At 45.7% G+C, this 20630-nt stretch overlaps 1 protein-coding gene across 1 annotated transcript in view; it reads left to right on the top strand.

The window, feature by feature from the left end:
- Window positions 1–2532: 2532 nt before the first annotated feature.
- LIMK2 (LIM domain kinase 2) overlaps window positions 2533–20630 on the top strand; it is a 70282-nt gene continuing 52184 nt past the window's right edge. Inside the window, exons 1-2 of the mRNA XM_011979029.1 lie at window positions 2533–2764; window positions 16067–16166. Coding sequence (XP_011834419.1) covers window positions 2749–2764; window positions 16067–16166 — 116 coding nt within the window. The 5' untranslated portion in view covers window positions 2533–2748. The remainder of the gene's footprint in view (window positions 2765–16066; window positions 16167–20630) is intronic.

The following is a 20630-nucleotide window of genomic DNA, read 5'->3' as shown; positions in this document are numbered from 1 at the left end:
AAAAAAAAAAAAAAAAAAGACTATGTCATGGGTGATAGTATATACTTGGTGTGTCTCATCTGGAGGCACCTAATGTCTCATAGTCCTACTTTGTGATGTTATAGAAGCCACTACTGATCATCTAGAGTTGAGAAACAAGACTGCACTCTGGGCAGAGTCGGGCACAAAATTACAGAGAACATGGAGAGCTTGTTGTTGTAGGAATGGCAAGTGGTGCAAGGCAGGATACGCTCAGGAAAAAGCAGAGTCCTGGAGTGAAGGGAATAGAGAGAGACAAGTCCACAGTGGGAGATGTAGTCAGCTCACGAGGGCTGGTTTGGCTTTTATTTTGTAGGCCATGGGGTGCTGTTGAAGAGTTTTGAACAGAGAGATGACAGGTCCAGAAACATACTTTTGGAAGATTAACCAGTCCGTTTTGGGTAGGATGATTCAGGGAGGGCCAAGACTGGCTCAGTTGGAAGCGAGTGGAGGTGACACTGGGCAAGTCTGGTTGGGTACCAGTGGACCAGTACCTTCAAGAGGGCAGAACCTTGAGTTGTTTTTCAAGATCTAGGTTTTCAGGATCCTAGACTCAGAGAGTTGACTGTGAGGCAGCTGGCAGGATCTGGCCCTAGGGACTGATCAAGCCATGGCCAGTGAAACAAACTGTGGACAGGTAACTTGGGTGCTATTGAAACTCAATTGGCCTACTCCCTGCCCAGGCTTTCTCTACCCTCCAGAAGTACCCCTTGAGTTCACAGGTGATTTCCGGAATGTTCTTTGGGTCCACATTAACAATATACCTCTTGGCTATAACATTTCTACAGAAAGCTATTCCCTTCCGTTACATTTTCAACTTGCATTTCTCAGAGTCGCCTGAACTTCCCTAGGAGAAACTTGGGGGACTTGGCTAGTCCCCAGTTCCCTGCTGGTGAAGACCATGATGCTGGAGGTAGGAGGAAGTGGAATGTGAGAGGGAATGAGGAGGGAGAAGAGATAGACCTGGGTGCCTTGGTGTGGAGCAGAGGGAGCGGGAAGACACCCAGGAGGTTTTGGTTCCCAGGATGCCAGTGCTTTGTTGCCTGGGAAAATACAGTGTTACATCTTTCTGTAGGAAGGATGGGGAAAGTCCCTGTCCCCTGTTTGCTAGCCATGAGGCAGCTTGTCAGGAGAGTCCCTGGATTCCTGTCACTTTAATGCAGTACACAATCTTGTGTTTACTATACTGATTTCCTTAGAAACTATAAAACTGAGTACTGAAAAGAGTTCCCAGGAATTAACGGAAGTGGAACAGAGCCTCCCCAGCACTTTGTGCACACTCAGGACATCGTGAGCCACCTGCCACACCCAGAGGAGAAAAATCTGGCATCCGGTTTGAATTAGAGCAGGAAGAAAGAGAATTGTGCTCGCCTTTGCCTTTGCCTTTACTTAACCAACTGCTGGGACCAGAGGCAGTTGGGTTGAACTTTGTCTTTGGTTAGGGGTGGGGGGCGCGGGGGACAGAATCCATTTCCCTGGGCCCCATCCTCTTTCTGGTCATTTGGACACTTTTCCCGTGATCTAAATCTGATCTAAGGAAATGACAATTGTGAAAGACCCAGGGTGAGAGAATCCAATGGGAGGGTGGGTCATCAGGGACCAGCTGACCTGGCTGATGATGTGTTAATACCTTAATCACACAGAGGACCCCAATCTCCTTCCAAACCTAATGAGCGGAAGTGGTTCTCAAAGCTACTCAGCCAGCTAGCAGCAGCCATAACCCAGTCAGCTGTCTTAACTCAGTCCTGTGATCCCTCCTCCTCATAGAAGATTCTAAACTGGCAGCCCACAGGGCAAATCTAGTGGCCAAGTGTGTTTCATTTGGTCTACATGGCATTTTAAAAACTTTTTGATGCTATCAACATTTTTAAAAGTGGCAAATTTCACCTAAACATCTGGATTTTTGGCATGTTTTGAAAAGTTGGAAGACCTGGGAATGGTAGGCCCATATTCCTGCAGAGGAGTGCTCGTCTTCCAATGGGGCGCACAAGCTCCAGCGTCCTGCGCTCATTTCTGTACCTAATTGGCCTGGCTGGGGATCTGCTCCTCGAAAGCTGGTTGGTCGCCTGCAGCCATCTTTGACTTAGCGATTATTTACTGTCCGCTTACTCATAGTGGCGCAGAGAAGTGGTTTCTCTGAGCTAGAAGCTTCTAAGAAAAGTCCATCCTCAAAGCTGTTTGTGGGATAGACCTGGCTCCTCCATTGTAATATTCCTGATTTCAAACACTACTGGAAAGAGCTCTGGACTGGCAGTCAGTAGGCCTGGGCTCCCATCCCAGCTGTCCTCCTAATGAGCGAAGCCATTTCGAGGTAGTTGAACTTGGCCTCTGATCCTTAACTTTCCCTATCTGTAAAATGAAGGCGACTAGATGGGTGCGGACTAGATCCGTGTTGAGCCTTCTGGCCCACGCAGAATCAACCTTACCAGCGGGAGCACCTCGAGGGTACACCGCTCGCACTAGGGGGCGCCAGGGCCGCTACAGAGCCAGAGCCAGAGCCTAGGGGCGGGGCCTGAGAGCGGCGGGGCGGGGCGTCGGCGGGCAGTCCCCTGTGCCAGGTGTGGTTTGGTCCTCCCGGGGCGCCGTAGGCAGTGCATCCCGTTTGCGCCTGGGGCTGTGGTCCTCCCGCGCCTGAGGCGGCGGCGGCAGGAGCAGAAGGGAGCTGTAGAGAGCTGAGGGGAGTTGCTGTGTCCCCCGCCTCCTCCTCCCCATTTCCGCGCTCCCGGGACCATGTCCGCGCTGGCGGGTAAGGAAGGGCTGCTCCGCCCTGTCCCGCTGTTATCTCCGAAGCCCAGGTCTATGGCGCCTGAGGGAAACTGGCGGTCTCTCGGGTGTTTTGGGCTGGTTGGATCCTCGTGGGTTCCAGCTCCTCAGAAGAGCTGGGAGGCGGGGTGGGCACAGCGCTCCCCAGGCATTTGGAGGGTGGGACTCTGGGAATGGGGAGGCAGGGCGTCCTGGAGATAGAGGGCTCGGAGGGGCAGACGGGTTGGGCGGTTTCCCGGGAGTTGAAGTCCCCGGGAGGAAGAGATTCTGGCTCTGCCAGGAATCCAGCTTTTTGGAGAACCTGGCGGCCGCAGACTCCCAAATTAAACCCTTTTTAAGGAAGTTGAAAAGCATGGGGTTCACTTAGAGTGGAAGCTCTGTGGAATTTGAGGAGTACAGGATTCTCTAGGGTTCAGGACAATTAGGAGAGTTACCCAGGGTTCTGGGTTTTCTGAGGGAAATGAAGGAGGATGTGACTTCCCTGCCAGGACCCAAGGCTTCTCGCGGGCATCTTGGTGCCTGGGATTTCCCCGGGGCTGGGAGCTCTTTGCAGAATATAGGGGAGTATGGAGCCCCATGAGGTTTAGGATAGGACTAAGAGTAAGGAGAGATCGGACCATTCTTTTTGGGGCTCAAAGATCTCTGCTACAGGTGAGGAAAGTAGACCGCCTGGGCTTCTGAGTCCTCCCGCGGAAGCTCCCTTGGCCTCTCTAGACTAAAGACTAGAGGGATGCGGCCAAACACCTCCTGGAAGGAAGAGTTGTCTTAAAGGTGAAGGGTAACTTCAGAGTTGGGTTAGCTGCGCCTGCTGTCTCCTCCCCGTCACCTCACACACCACCCTGCAGCTTCCTGCCTTTCCCATCTGTTCCCCCAGCAGCAGGAACTTTCTGTCTCCTATGTTTCCCAGCCACCTGTGTGGGTGGCCCAGCCTCTGGGTCCACCAGGGTCAGCGTCCAGAAGCTTTAGAGAGGCGGCAAGAGGCTATTGAGGTGGAGGGGGGCTGGCTATCTGCCCCCTGCTTCCTGGCTTTCCGTCTGTGGACAGTCACTTCCTTCATCCTGAATACAAGGACTGGGCTACCAGTGGGTCACTTCCTCACCAAGGGAGCATGGGATTTTCTCCTCATTGGTGATAATAGACTTCTGGAGAGGGCTAGGGGTGGAAATGCCTAAAAAAATTTTCCTGTAATCCCAGCACTTTGGGAGGGCAGGGCAGGAGGATCGCTTGAGTCCAGGAGTTCGAGACCGGCTTGGGCAATATAGCGAGACCTCATCTTTTTAAAAACAAAGCCTTGTCTCTTAAAAAAGATTTTTTTTTAAGCTTACAAAATTCCTCAACTCAAATATCTCCAGTAACTTTTTTTTTTTTTTTTTTGAGTGGAAGTCTTGCTCTGTCGCCCAGGCTGGGGTGCAGTGGCACAATCTTGGCTCACTGCAACCTCTGCCTTCCGGGTTCAAGCGATTCTCCCACCTCAGCCTCCCGAGTAGCTGGGACAACAGAGGCCTGCCACCACGCCCAGCTAATTGTTTTCGTATTTTTAGTAGAGATGGGGTTTCACCATATTGACCAGGCCAGTCTTGAACTCCTGATGACCTTGTGATCTGCCCACTTCCGCCTCCCAAAGTGCTGGGATTACAGGTGTGAGCCACCGTGCCCGGCCGATTTCCAGTAACTTTTTCTAACAGCTGTGTAATATAGGTTGCCTGTCTTGAACCCTGTTTCTTAGAAATTTGTGAAAGGTTTCACAGTACAGTAGTCTAGAGGCATAAAGCCTCTAGATGCACTAATTTATGCATTCTTTCATTCAAAGAATATTTGTTGGATTCTTCTTAGCTAAATGCTGAAGAGTACAATGGTGACATAGTTCTTGGCTTTGTGGTGCTTATAATCCTAAAAATGGACAATAAATAATTATAACAATTGCAATAAATGTTAACAATTGCAATAAATAATAGTTGAGGTAAACAACTGAGATAAGTGCTGTAAGAGTGCACCAGGGGTGAGGGGTATTCTCTATTTTTCTGTTTTGGTAGAGACAGGGTCTCACTATGTTGCCCATGGTGGTCTTGAATTCCTAGTTTCAATCCATCCTCCTGTCTCAGCCTCCCAAAGTGCTGGGATTACAGGCATAAACCACCATGCCCATCTTCTACTTTTTTTTTTTTTTTGAAGGGAATACTTTTCTTAAAACTGCAAGTTTATGCTGACCCCTGGAGATAAGTAAAAGTTAGTCTGGCAAAAAAAGCTCACAGAACATTCCAGGCAGAGGAAACAGCATAAAAAGGCCCTAGGGTAGGAAGGCATGTAGTGCCTTTGAGCCTTCGAGCTGGGAGGTCAATATGGTTTTTTGCTTTTTTTGTGGGGGGTGGGGAGGCAGAGTCTCACTCTGTTGCCCATGCTGGAGTACAGTGGCGTGATCCAGACTCACTGTACCCTCCACCTCCCGGCTTTAAGTGATTCTTCTGCCTCAGCCTCCTGAGTATCTGGGACTACAGGGAAGCGCTACCTCGCCCAGCTAATTTTTTGTATTTTTAGTAGAGACTGGTTCTCACCATGTTGCCCAGGCTGGTCTCAAACTCCTGAGCTCAGGCAGTCCACCCACCTTGGCCTCCCAAAGTGCTAGGATTACCGGCGCGAGCCACTGCGCCCAGCCAAGTGTGGCTTTTTATTTATTTATTATTATTTTTTTTTGAGACGGAGTCTTGCTCTGTCACCCAGGCTGGAGTGCAGTAGCGCGATCTCGGCTCACTGCAAGCTCCGCCTCCCGGGTTCACGCCATTCTCCTGCCTCAGCCTCCCGAGTAACTGGGACTACAGGCGCCCGCTACCGCGCCCGGCTAGTTTTTTGTATTTTTAGTAGAGACGGGGTTTCACCGTGTTAGCCAGGATGGTCTCGATCTCCTGACCTTGTGATCCGCCCCTCTTGGCCTCTCAAAGTGCTAGGATTACAGGTGTGAGCCACCGCACCCGGCCAAGTGTGGCTTTTTTATAGATGAGACTAAGGCCCAGAAATGGCAAGGTTCCATAGCTAAATAAGTGGTGGTAGTCAGAGTTCATATTTTCCAACTTCAGGTTTAGTGCTTCCTCCTCTCTGTAGCACAAATAGCAGAATGAAATTGACTACGGAGTCTGAGAAGGAAGTGGGACTTAAACTTTCACTTGTTACTCCATCCAAACCATGTTCTGAGACACCTCGGATTCCTTGTGTAACCGGAGAATCAACAACAAAGAAATCAAATATTTACTGAGTGCCTGTGATGTCTGTGGCACTGGGCAGGACCAAGTTTTACCTCTTATAAATTTTAACAGGTGTTAGAGCCAGGAGAGGTTTTGAGATAATGTAGTCTCCTTGTTTTACATATGAAGAAACTGAGGCTCATGGAAGAAAATGGAGTTGTCCAGGGTCACTCAACTAGTGGTAGAGCCAGAACCAAGGTAGGAGTTCTTCAGTGTTCTTTCCAATTTTTCCAGGCTGCTTAAGACATATGGGGTCTGGCACATGGTAAAACCTTAATAAGTATTTGTGGAAATGAGTTATATATAGTTTGTGCCTTTGAGAAACTTACTGTCTGGTTAAGGTAATTAAGGCAAAAAACAAAAGTCCCATGCTGATCAGTAGTGGGATTGCACCTGTGAAAAGCCACCACACTCCAGCCTGGGCTACATAGCAAGGTCTCGTCTCTTAAAAAAAAAGAAAAAAATTGATAAGACAAGCTGTTATAAGGCCTGCATATGATAACATCATAGAATTTCAAAGGTGAGGGAGAATTCTCTTCATATATTTATTCCACAACTGAGTTCTTGCTATGTGCCAAACACTTTTGGCCCCTAGGGATACAGCAAGGAACAAGATAGACCAAATCCCTTCCATCATGTAGTGTATGTTCTGGTGGGAAGAGATAGACAGCAAGTAAATATATGAACATCATATTCAGGGATAAATCCATTGAAGATAAGTGAAGTAGGATAAGGGGATAGGAGAAGTGAGTTGTCAGGGAATGCATTTGGCATGTTTAAAGAATAGCAGGGCATCCAGGGTGGCCATCAGTTTTGGTTAGGGAATACTTCTTGAAGTGGTTTAAGATTTTAGAAATCTTAAATAGACTTAAAGAAGGTGGGGAAGATGATATCTTAGTAGGGAAGAAACTTTGGGAGTAGGAGACAAAAGAAGGCAAGTTTCAGGTCTTCATAAAGGGTGGCAAATACATGTGGTAGAGGCAAGGATTGGGAGGTGGAAGATTCATAGGAAATGGAAGGTACAGCTGAGAAGGTGGGTGCAACCAGACTAGAGGGTTTAGTGCCAGGTTGAGGATTTTGGAAGTTTCTAGTCTACAGTAGACACCATAGGTTTAGAGAAAGGAACAGTCATGATGTGGGCACAGGGCCACCAATCTGGAGGTGGGTACAGTGGGCCCTGAGACGAGGTCTTAGGGCAGGAATGAAGAAGGCACCAACCAATAAAAGATGCCTCCTGACATAGGCAGGCCAGGGTGACTTGGATGGGCCTGGATATGTGATAGACCAGGATAGGGTCCAAAATGACTACAAGATTTCAAAACTAAATAAAAATCTATCATGATCAAGGGGCCGTATTAGGTTTTCCACATTCGTGGTGGATTTTCTGCATCTTCTGGAGGCTGAGCTGATTCCCAGAACAGGGCTGGCTTCTTGTTACTGTAACCTTGAGTGGGGCTAATAGGGCCCACTGTCACACATCTTATTTCAGTGAGAGGACCTAAAACTGTAGCAGTCTCTTACAAGTCTACCTTCTTTCTCATCCTTGATCTATCTTTATGTAGTAGAAAGAATTAGACTATTTTACCTATTAGTTTACATTGAATATTAACTAGAACATGAAACCAATGCCTGGTTTCATTAAAGTGTTCATTGAACATTCACCCTGGAATTCTTTTTTATCATGTCTTTCTGCCTGTAATTTGTTTTGTCCAGGAAAGAACGTCTAAAATGTAGTTAAAGACAGGCTTTGATCCGGATGTAGTGGCTCATGCCTGTAATCCCAACACTTTGGGAGGCTGAGGCGGATGGATCACGAGGTCAGGAGTTCAAGAGCAGTCTGGCCAAGATGGTGAAACCCAGTATCTACTAAAAATACAAAAATCAGCCAGGCATGGTGGCAGGTACCTGTAATCCCAGCTACTTGGGAGGCTGAGGCAGAGAATTGCTTGAACCCGGGAGGTGGAAGTTGCAGTGAGCACCACTGCACTCCAGCCTGAGTGACAGCGAGACTCCGTTTCAAAAAAAATGACAGGCTTTGGAGACTAGACCTATGGTCTAATCCCAGCTCAAACACTTACTAGCGGAGTATTTCAGTTTCCTCTTCCGTAAAATGAGAACAGTAATAGTTCTTCAAGACTAGTCCTGGTCTCATGGGATCTTTGTATTCAGTTAGTTCATACTTGCAAAGTGCTTAGGACATTGCCTGGCACAGAGTATTTTTTTTCCCCTATCATTGACAACTGGGAGAGAACTGCTATATGAGAATATATCAATTGGTTAACCAGTTCTCTGATAAAGATTTTTTTATAGGCCCTCCGTAGATAAGAAAATGCCTACTCATTCACAGTTAAGTGAACTTCTGGTTGGAAGTTACAGCCTGGGTGGCCTGAAAGCCATAAGAACCATCTGTTTCATTTGTCACTCTGCAGTGTATTCTATTACTGTACTGAGCTTGCCTTGCCTGTAGCACCTGGTTTGTCCCTCTCTGACATGTTATTTCTGTATATATCCATGTCCTTCACACCCCATGAGTACTCACCAAGGGCCCCAGTAATTCCTGTCCTAGTCTGTGCCTTGCACATGGGCACATAGAAAAAAATTTGCTGAGTTTGTTTTGAAAACCTTCCCTTCAGATTTTAGAAGTTTCTATATTCAGCTTAACCTTTTCCCCCGCCAACTTCCTAGATACACATGCAGGAAGGAAGAGAAGTTACTCACAAATCGGTCCAACTAAGTGCCTGGCACCATGGGAGATATTTTCACATCTATTACATTATTTCTATTAATCCACTTGGTAATCCTGTAAAGTAGGTGGTATTATCCTCTTTTTAAAGATTAGGAGACAAGCTCAGAGAGGTCAAATAATTTGCCCAAGGACACCGAGGCAAACAGTGACAGATCCAGGTTTCAAACACACGTATATTACCCCTCACAAATTTTTCCAAATAAACTAAAGAAGGGAAGAAGAGAACAACAAGAAGGAAACTTTCTGAGATACCTGTGTCTGTGCCTTAACCTGAAAAAGGAGAGGCCCTTGGTTTGGTGTCAGTCTCTCAGAGCTGGAAGAAATCACTTTATCCCTCCTTTTGTAAAAGAACAATAAGGTTTAGAGAAGCTTGCAAGCTCTTTTAAAAATCATCTAATCTTTTTTTTTTCCTGAGACACTCCTTTTGGTAAAATTTGGTAAGCTCGTGAGGAAGAAAACCCTTTGGGTTACAGGGAGAGTATCTAGAGGAATGTTAATCATTACTGTTAGTCCTTTTGATAGTCACTTCATTAAAATGTGATCTTTTTCTCTTGGCTATTCCCCAGCAGCTGCTGCCCTGCCCTTCTGCTTTCTGCTTTGTCCCAGAACAAGTGGGATTTATACACCTGACCCGCCAGTTCCCAAGGGGCCCAGTGGTTACCATACTTGTTTTATGCTGCACTGAACTGGCTGAGTTTTGTTCCTGGTTCTCATTGTCTGGTGGAACATGAGAAGCTTCAAAGATTTTTTAAATGAAAGGATAGGATGTTGATTTAAGCTAGGCGTCAGAGTCTCATGAGCTCTCAGTACTTGAGGATTTCTCACCATTTTAAAGCCTAAAAAGGACTCATTTGCAGAAACCAAGCTTTTAGACCAAGTTTAAGGTGAACATTGTGGGGACTGCATTGTCTCTGTGCGGGGATACTAGGCCAAGCCCTTCCACTGAATAGCTGTGTGTTCTTGAGCAAGTTTCGACTTGTCTGAGGCTGCATAGGGTGTTAAAGATATGACTGGCGTGGTAGTCTCTGAGCATGGGTTTGAGTCCCTGCTGGGCCATCTTTCAATAGCTTTGTGATGGTTAGGCAACTCTATTTTTCTTCTTTTTTTTTTGTGCCTGCCCCAGTGGATTCACAGATTGTTTGAGGGCCACATTGCTAATTAAGTTGAGAGAGAGAAGCATACATAAAGTGAATGTAAAGTGAATGTATTTTATACCAAGACTGAAAAGGTCTTAAAGGTGAGAACCTCTATAATGAGCCATTTGTTGCAATGCTCACCTTATGTTGCACAGTTACACTTACTAAAAGCAACAAATTCCAGTAATAACTGAAAACAGTTTTCTGTTTATTAAGCACCTAATAAGGTCCTTTATTGTTTGAGGGTGCTGTGAACATTTACTTAATCAAACTCCTTTTCTGGACTCGTAACAATCAGTAGCCACTGTTGATAAGTCTGCAAATATGAGAGGTAAACACTAGAGGGAGAGAATGAACAGCCTGGTACAATGAGATATTTTCCTAAGGAAGAACTTCCCAAGCTGACTGGACTTTGGATTGGTCCTCCACTAGGCTTCACAGAAATCCCTAAGACTTTGCACTGCAGTATTACATTTCTTTTACATTTCCTAGAATAAAGGTGGTAAGATAATTAGATCAATGAATTTTAAGACTGTAAGAGAGCTAAAGAGTCCAAAAGTGTTCTCTTAAAGAGGGTCTGGGCTTAGGAGGCTGTGTGCTTTGGGTGATTATCTTTGCTCAGGTACTTTCTAACAGAAAAGCAGTGTGAATGCATAATAGGCAAACTGAGGCCAGGTTTATCCACATGAGACTACTCATAGGTAATCTGGGAGCCAGGACAGTTATTCCAGTGGAATCATCTGTGCTGACCTTTGGAGCTTATCTTTGGAAATTGCTTTTATAGCTGGCAGTTGAATCCAAATTTTCAGTTGGGTTCACCACACAAAGGAATGTCTGTTTTGTACCAGGCCCAAGGTTAGGCCCTGGAGATAAGAACATAATAAAGATACAATTCCTGCACCTTAGTTCTCTGAATGGGGTATGGGGGAGGAGAGTGGAGATAGAGGGACTGAAGGAGACAGAAACATATGCAATGAACTGTAATTAAATAACAAATTATGTAAAATAGGTAAAGACAAAATGAAACAAACATGCCTGATTTTAGGGAACTTTAAAGAAAGGATAGAAATTTGATTCAGGGACCGGGAGCGGTGGCTCATGCCTATAATCCCAGCACTTTGGGAGGCCGAGGCGGGCAGACCACCTGAGGTTGAGAGTTTGAGACCAGCCTGACCAACATGGAGAAACTCCATCTCTACTAAAAATACAAAATTAGCTGGGTGTGGTGGTGCATGCCTGTAATCCCAGCTATACTCAGGAGGCTGAGGCAGGAGAATCACTTGAACCCGGGACGCGGAGGTTGTGATGAGCTGAGATCGCACCATGGCACTCCAGCCTGAGCAACAAAAGCAAAACTCCATCTCAAAAAAAAAAAAAAAAAAAGAAATTTGATTAAGGGAAAAGATAGAGAAGCTGTCTTATACATAAAGAATAACTTGAGGTGTGAATGTCAGGATGCAAGTACATGAATAAAGGTGGCAGGAATAGAAAATAGGTCAACATGTAACTAGAGCCTTCTTTTGTGAGGAATGGTGAGAGAGAAGGGTACTTTGGGACCACATTGTAAGGACCATTTGCTCTTTCAGTAATTGTTTATTTAAGGATTGTAGCAGACCAGGGGCCAGACATGGTTTGCTAGTCTTTTGGAGGTAGCAATAGCCAACTTTAATGATGTGTGAGAAGTTTTTGTTCCTGCTCCAGAGCATTCACACATGTCCCCCATCTCCAGTGTTATCAACTTCCTTCCCCCTTTTTTGCCTAGTTAATTTGTATTTATCCTTTAGAGCTCAGCTTGGAAATTACTTCCTCAAGGAATACTTTGCCTGCCCTTGTTTTCCTAGTTATGAACTTGATATCTTTGTACCACTTGCCCCAATTATAAATAAATAATAATAATTATTATTAATTTTTTTTGAGACAGCATCTTGCTCTGTCGCCCAGGCTGGAGTGCAGTGGCATGATCTTGGCTCACTGCAACCTCTGCCTCCCGGGTTCAAGCAATTATCTTGCCTCAGCCTTCCAAGTAGCTGGGACTACAGGCGGCCACCACCATGCCTGGCTAATTTTTATATTTGTAGTAGAGACAGGATTTCACCATATTGGCCAGGCTGGTCTCGAACTCCTGACCTTGTGATCCACCTGCCTCGGCCTCCCAAAGTGCTAGGATTACAGGCATGAGCTACTGTGCCCGGCCCTCAATAAATAATTATATTATTGTTTAATATTTGCTTTGTGTTAAATCTCCCTCTTGTTTGCTCCTCTTTCCCCAAAACAGTGTCAGATGCATAGTTGGCATGCAATAAATATTTGCTGAAAGAATGACTGAAGCGGGTCCATTGAATTTAGCAATAAGCAGTTACTGTTGCTGTTGACCTCGGTGTGACAGTTTCAGAGAAATGGTGGGGGTGGAAGCCAGATTGCAGTGCATTATGCAGAAAGTGGGAAGTGAGGAAATGAGGGCAGTGATGTGTAGACAACTTTTTTTCTTTTTTTTTTTTTTTTTTGGTCGGAGTTTTGCTCTTATTGCCCAGGCTGGAGTGCAATAGCGAGATCTCAGCTCACTGCAACCTCTGCCTCCCAGGTTCAAGCCATTCTCCTGCCTCAGCCTCCCCAGTAGCCGGGATTACAGGCATGCACCACCATGCCTGGCTAATTTTGTATTTTTAGTAGAGATGGGGTTTCTCCATGTTGGTCATGGCTGGTCTCAAACTCCCGACCTCAGGTGATCCGCCCACCTTGGCCCCCCAAAGTACTGGGATTACAGGTGTGAGCCACCACGCCCGGCCTCTTTTATTTATTTATTTATTTTTGAGACAGAGTCTCGCTCTGTCGCCCAGGCTGGAGTGCAGTGGCGAGATTACTGCAACCTCCACCTCCTGGGTTCAAGTGATTCTTCCTGCAATCTCAGCTTCCTGAGTAGCTGGGACTACAGGCGCGCACCACCTTACCTGGCTAATTTTTGTAGTTTTAGTAGAGGTGGGGTTTTACCATGTTGGCCAGGCTGGTCTCAAACTCCTGACCTCAAATGATCCACCCACCTCGGCCTCCCAAGACAACTTTTTCATACGTGTGGCTGTGAAGGGGAGAAACAAGTGTGGTAGCTAGGGGAGAAACAAGTGTGGTAGCTAGAGGAGAAAATGGGATCCAGAGGTTTGGTTTTTTTAAAATTAGATTTAACATGTAGAACACTTCAGGAGTTTGCATGTCATCCTTGCGCAGGGGCCATGCTAACCTTCCCTGTCTCAGTCCAATTTTAATGTATGTGCTGCTGAAGCAAGAGTACCAGAGGTTTTTTTGATGGCAGTGACTTGAACTTACTTAAATAATAATGAGGAACCAGTGAGGGAGAGGGGTGCTGTAAAGATAACTAAAAGTGCACTTCTTCTAAGAAGTAAGATGGAATGGGATCCAGAACAGGCGTGTCATACTGAGTAGCCCAGCCTGTGTTCAGTGGACACTGGGGAGTCTAACCTGGAGCTGAGATAGCTTGCAGTGTGGATGAGCCAGCTACGAGTACAGTAGATAGGGAAAAGAAGCCAAAGATCTGAAGTAGGGCTGGGGTGAAGGACAGGGAAGGACTAGAGAGACATTTGGAAAGTGAAACCAGGTGGATATGAGAGGAGTAGAGGGTCTTGATTTTTGGGTCTTTCATGCTTAACCCAGAGCAGGTACTAAAGTAAGTGTTAACTGAATGTCTTTGAGTTTCCCAAGACTGGAGAAAGCAGGGCAAGCTCTGGAGGGTGTGGCAATAACAAGTTATCTTGAATATCCTCATAGTGGAAAGTCCTGATCCTGTTTAAATTTTGGAAATAGAAGTCATTCAGAGCCAAGAGATTGAATTGTTGAGTAAGTGGGTGGTCAGGTTAGAGACTATTGCTTTTGGGTTAAAAAGTAAAAACAAGAAACAAGGTGCGGCTCTAAAATAATGGGATTTGCTGGAGGTGGGACATGCAGCTCATAAACTGACCCTGAAAGCTCTTACATGTAAGAGTTCCGAAAATATTTCCAAAACTTGGAAGATTCGTTTGGATGTTTGTGTTCATTAAAATCTCTCACTAATTCATTTTTTGCCTGCTGTCTGTAACCCAACCTGGGATTGGTTTGAATGAGTCTCTCAGACTTTCTACCTTGGAGTTTGTGAGAGTGATGGCATACTTTCTGACCACTGCCACCCAAAAACCAAAAAGGCCCCTCTTGACAAGGAGTCTGAGGATTTTAGACCCAGGAAGAATGAATGATGGGCATATATTTATCCCATTACTGAGGCATGAGAAGAGAGGAATTGGGTAGGTTGAGGTGGTATTTTAAGGCCTCTTGCCAGCTTATTTAACTCTTCTCTGGGGAACAAGGAGGACAACTGTATACATTGGCCGCTCCAGAATGATGTTGAGCAGTCTTGAAGTGCCGGGAGCTGTGCTTTGTCTATTCATGGCCCCTGTGCCTGTGAAACAGGGTTCGGTGACTGTCACTGTGCCTGTGGCAGTCTGGAGTTACCCAGAGAGAACAAAGCTGCATACACAGAGCACACAAGGGAGTCTTGTAACAACCTTGTCCTGCTTTCTAGGGCTGAGTCAGGTACCACAGCTTGATCTCAGCTGTCCTCTTTATTTCAAGAAGTTGTCATCTGAGCCATACCAGGAGTATTGTATTTTGTTTGGGGCCTCTCTTTTTTGAAGGTACATGGACCGACTGTGCTTTTGTCTATGCTGGTCTCTCAACTCGCACAACCCTTCACCCTCCTTTCTCAGCCAGTGGTAGGTAAGTCTTCCCTAGCTTGCAAGGCTCAGCTCAAGTGTCAGCTTCCTCTACAAAGACTTTCCTGGTTCCCCTCATTGGAGTGAACAAGAGTTGACACGGTAGAATGGAAAGAACAGAAGCTTTAGAATGAGCCAGACCTGAGTTTGAATGCTAGATCTACCACTTAGCCAGTCAACCCTGCCCCCCGCCCCAAGTTTTAATTTTCATATCCATTAAGTGAATATAATAATACCTGTCTCACAGGATTATTTTGAGAATTAAATGAGGTTAGGTCTATGAAAGCACCTAGCAGAGTTCTTGACATATATGAGGCATTCATTAAATGTTCTTTCCCTTTTATACGAATTACTTTTCTTTTTCTGAACTAAAATACTATTTTGATTCTATCTCTGAAATAACATCCAAGTGAAAAATGAACAGTATGAAAGAGCAGTTCTTTTCCAGTGGATTTCCTTCTTAAGGAGCAGAGATTATGTAATCTAACAGCCTCCAACGTACAAAGAGCTTTGTATCTAAGAGAACAGGGGTCTCCAGCCGCTGGACTGCCAACTGGTACGGGTTTGTGGCCTGTTGGGAACCAGGCTGCACAGCAGGAGGTGAGCGGCGGGCCAGTGAGCATTGCTGCCTGAGCTCCGCCTCCTGTCAGATCAGTGGTGGCATTAGATTCTCATAGGAGTGTGAACCCTATTGTGAACTGAACATGCAAGGGATCTGGGTTGCATGCTCTGTATGAGAATCTCACTAATGGCTGATGATCTGAGTTGGAACAATTTGATACCAAAATCATCTCCCGTGTCCCCCAACCTCCAGCCTCGGGTCCGTGAAAAAATTATCTTCCATGAGACTGGCGCCTGGTGCCAAAAAGGTTGGGGACTGCTGATCTAGAGGACCAATGATGTTGGTTGAATAAATGAGCCCTTGGACTAGGTGATGGAAAAATCTGAAAAAACAGGGCTTTTGAGGTACAGGAAAAGGCAGTAACGTGTTTAACCCAGAGAGGAGAAGTTTCTGGCTGTTGGCTGGGAATAGTCATAGGAAGGGCTGACACTGAAAAGAAGGAGATTGTGTTTGTTTCTTCTCAGAGCTATAAGCAAAGGCTGAAAGTTCTAGAAAAAGGCAAGTTTCGTTTCCGTAGAAAAAAGGATAATCAGAACCATTTTTAGAAAATGGAATGAGACTACTTTTGAGGTCATGAGTTCCTTGTCCCTGGAGAGATGAGCAGAGGTTGGACAAGTGCTTACCAGAGATCTTGTGGAGGCAGAAACTGTGCATCTAGCAGAGCATTGGCCTAACCCTTTCAAATTAGATGCTATTAATTCAAATGAGATGCTCTTATTCTACATGGTAGGAACCCTGTCCCTTTGCCTCCTGCTGCTTTGGGCCTCTCAACCTCTTGGTTTTGTGTGCAGGTGAAGATGTCTGGAGGTGTCCAGGCTGTGGGGACCGCATTGCTCCAAGCCAGATATGGTACAGGACTGTCAACGAAACCTGGCACGGCTCTTGCTTCCGGTAGGTGGGCGTATCTTCCTGTCTTTACCAGTGTACTATGGGCCAAGCACTATTTCGTGTTCTGGTGGAAAACAGAGAAACAAGCTTCTGAGTTGAGAATCTCAATCTTAGGGTGGAGAAAGGAATGTACCAAGGAAGAGCTCATGACCAAACCTTAAGTGTGGCCCCCCTGAACCCAGGTTAAATTGGAAGAGCCACAAATGGGCCAGCTGGAGACAGGGTGGGGGGATGAGAGCAGCCCTTTCCAGAGTTGTCCCATATCCTTCACTTTATGGGTGAGGAAACTGAGGCCCAGGAAGAGTGACTTTCCTGTGGCTGCACTACAGATTATGCAGGTACTTCAAGAGTTGTTTTTATTCTTATTTTATTTTATTTCATTTTATTTTATTAGAGGGAGTCTCACTGTTGCCCAGGCTGGAGTGCAGTGGTGCGATCTTGGCTCACTGCAGCCTCCGCCTCCTGGGTTCAAGTGATTCTTCTGCCTCAGCTTCCCAAGTAGCTGAGATTACAGGCGCCTGCCACCATGCCCAGCTAATTTTTGTATTTTAGTAGAGATGAGGTTTCAACATGTTGGTCAGCCTGGTCTTGAACTCCTGACCTCAAAATGGTCCACCCACCTCGGCCTCCCAAAGTGCTGGAATTACAGGCGTGAACCACTGCGCCCAGCCAAGAGTTGTTTTTAATGTGGTTGGCCGAGCCAGCTCTTCCTCACCACAGAATGCCTCCCTAGGTTCCTACTTTTTGTTACTAGCTTTATTATAGCTACATTATTGTTATTATTATTATTATTGAGACAGAATCTAGCTCTGTTGCCCAGGCTGGAGTGCAGTGGTGCGATCTCGGCTCATTGCAACCTCTGCCTCCTGAGTTCAAGCAATTCTCCTGCCTCAGCCCCCTGTGTGGGTGAGACTACAGGCACCTGCCACCACGCCCAGCAAAGTTTTGTATTTTTAGTAGAGACAGGGTTTCACCTTGTTGGCCAGGCTGGTCTTGAACTCCTGGCCTCAGGTGAACCACCTGCCTCGGCCTCCCAAAGTGCTGGGATTACAGGCATGAGCCACCGTGCCCTGCCTATAGCTACATTATTTTTGTAGGCAGCTCAGTTTCTTTAAAATTATACAGACTTCAAATCAAATTTGTTCCTGCTGTCTGAGGCTCAATTTCCTCATCTGGAAAATGAATGGTAATAATCTTGTTGAGATTGAACGAAATAATACATGCAGTGTACCCAGTACATGGTAGATACCCAGTGAATGGTTATTCTTTCCTCCCATCAAATTGGAATCCTCAAGGGTGGGAACTTGTCTTTGTATTATTCACAACGTAAAATAGTTGCAATTTGTTGGTGGAAAGAAGAGCGGTCCACTTCAGAGGCTGAATGGGCATGCCTGGCCCCCAAGGTCTGAAGTGGTGGGGCTGTGCTTATATCACATGAGCACAGATATAAGATAGACTTGTATCTGAGATATAAGAGCACAGAATGAGATAGACTAGACAGGCACCTTGTGTTGTAGATTCCAACTCCCGCACATAGCTCTTGTTGTAAAGCATCCCTGTGCTTATACCAAGTAATTGAGTTGACCTTTCAACACTTGCCTTTTCCCTGGGAACCATGTACGGGATTGGCCTGGAGACATCTGGCCTCTGGAAGAGTTGGAGAGGAACCAGCATTATTATCCTTTCCTTTCAGCTATGACTCAGAGCTCTCAAGTCTTTTCTGTGGATCTTATTGCCTTGGTTCTTGCCCCTTTTACTCCCAGGGAAGTTGGTTCTGTCTTTTCTGTTCCTTTTAGTATGATAGGAGCAGAGAGTGTCAGAGCTGTAAGGGACCTTATAGTTAAAGCCTTTGACTGGCCCTTTCATTTTATAGCTGAGACTAATAAGTAACATCAAAGCCCAATGAATTCACAGATTGGGTCTTGCCTTGGCATGTAACCCATATGTTCATATATGTTTTTGATGTTTTCCTATGTATATGAATATTTTCTATCCAAAATAAGTAGGACAGGGTAGAGCAAGTTAATATTTGGAATTTCTGGATTCTTCTAGAGCTAAAAAACTTCAGAACTAGAAGAAACCACGTACTATATGGTATAACCCATTTATATCATAGACGACAGGCCTGAAACCAAAAAGACTTGCTCAGGGTTGCCTAGGCCATGGATGACAAGAGCTGGTCTTAGAACTGAAGTCTTGGGTTATTTGTACGTCTAGTCAGATGCTAGCTTGGTAGCTCTGTGCATGCGTGTGTGTGTGTGTGAGAGAGAGAGAGAAAGACAGAGACAGAAAGAAAGATAAACATGTACACAGACACATAAAGAGGAAGTAAGATATGTTAGCATGGTAAATAAGAGTACAGGCAGGCCAGGCATGGTGGCTCATGCCTGTAATCCCAGCACTTTGGGAGGCCAAGGCAGGTGGAGCACCTGAGGTCAGGAGTTTGAGACCAGCCTGACCAACATGTGAAACCCCATCTCTACTAAATACAGAAAAAATCAGCTTGGCATGGTGGTAATCCCAGCTACTTGGGAAGCTGAGGCAGGAGAATCGCTTGAATTCAGGAAGCGGAGGTTGCGGTGAGCCGAGATTGTGCCATTACACTCTAGCCTGGGCAACAAGAGGGAAACTCCGTCTCAAAAAAAAAAAAAAAAAAAGCAACTAAGAGTACAGGCTATGGAATGAGACTATGGTTTTAAGTCCTGACTTTGCAATTTATTAACTAGCCTTAAGTGACTTCCCTGAGCTTCAGGCACCAATCTGTAAAATGAGGATAAGAATATTACTCATGCCACGTGGTTGTTAGTGAGGATTAAATGTGATAACCTATACAAAGTGACTAGCATAGTATCTGACATATAGAAAACCCTTAATAGGGCCAGACATGGTGGCTTATGCCTGTAATCCTAACACTTTGGGAGGCCAAGGCAGAAGGATCGCTTAAGCCCAGGAGTTTGAGACCAGCCTGGCCAACATGGCAAAACTCCACCTCTACAAAAAACACAAAAATATTAGCCAGGCGTGATGGCACGTACCTTTAGTCCCAGCTACTTGGGAGGCTGAGGAGGGATGATTACCTGAGCCCAGGATATCAAGGCTGTAATGAGCCGTGATCATGCCACTGTACTCCAGCCTGGGGGACAAAGTGAGACCCCCGTCTCAAAACAAATGGAAAAAAAAAAAACCCTTAATAATCATTAACTGTCGCTTTATATTATGCTGTGAGTATGTGTCTATATACACCTACATGTATCCATTTCTCTTATTACACGTTCATTGGTTATCTGATGTGGAGCCCCAGGGATTAAGGGCAACTTTGAACTGCCCTGACACAATCAAGCCAAATATCATTCCCGTGGAGGAAACAGAGTATCTAGGTTCTGTCTCCTAGTTGCAGGTTTACCTTGAGGACAGAGACTCTAATCTAGCTGTACTGAAGGAGCACATCTCCTGACTTCTGAGCTTTCCCCTGGTAAATTCACACTGGATGGCATGGCACCCTCAGATAGAGTCTGGTAATTTGCCCTGAGAAGAGTGACTGTCTTTTGGATCTAATTTGACTTTTGCCCCAGTTGGAGGAAAATCTTCAGGGCTAGAAAGGATTGTATTTGTCTGACCCCAGAGATAACCTGGGTTTTGAGGAACAAGGGGCATCAACCTGAATGGTCTTGTAAGATCTCTTCCACACCAGCTTACCAGTGTTTCTCTGATGAATTTAGAGTACCTGAGTAGTGCAGGCCTGCTGGGAGCAGGACTCTCCCTCTGTGCTACTCAGAGAAATTCATTCTTCATGGCCCCCTTCCAGCCTTACTCTTACCCAGCTGGGCTACAGTTACAATAAAGGAAGTGACTTTTCTTCTCCCCTTCCCCCAATACCTTTGTTTTCCTTGTCACGGGGTGGGGCTGGATATTGAATGGAGAAATTGCTGGGGTCCACCCTAAACTCCTCCCTTCATCTCCCCCTTACATTATCCCATTCTCCTGTCTGCAGCCACATCCATAATCCTACCTCTGTTAACCTTCTGACAGACCCTCAGGTGCCCAGGACAACAGGAAGCTGCTTAAAGCTGGAACCTGGGATTGTGCAATGGAGGCCAGTGACAAAACTGAAAGTAGCTCTGTCAGTAATTGTGCTGGTGTGATTAGGTGGCTGGCCAGGATCTGTGGATCTCCTGGACACATGGCTGACCAGTCCTCCCAAGCCTTCCCAACAGGCCTCTTTATTTTTTTCCTTTTTTTCTTTTGTTTCTTTTTTTTTTTTTTTAGGCTAGTGAAGTGAAATTGTGGGAGTGGAAAAGGAACAAAGAAATCTATAACTGGTAGTGATCAATTACTTGTAAACACCATTGTACTCAGACCAACCCAACAGGCCTTTTTTAAAACTCTGAGTACCTCTCTTTCCTTTCCTTGAGCAGTGCCATTAATGCTATATGTGGGGCAATCCTTTCTGACGTTCTCTGGACCTGG

The sequence above is a fragment of the Mandrillus leucophaeus genome, unplaced genomic scaffold (assembly GCF_000951045.1).
Source record: "Mandrillus leucophaeus isolate KB7577 unplaced genomic scaffold, Mleu.le_1.0 Scaffold2, whole genome shotgun sequence".
NCBI lineage: Eukaryota > Metazoa > Chordata > Mammalia > Primates > Cercopithecidae > Mandrillus > Mandrillus leucophaeus.
The sequence above is the reverse complement of the archived record's forward strand: the minus strand, read 5'-3'. Positions and strand labels throughout refer to the sequence as shown.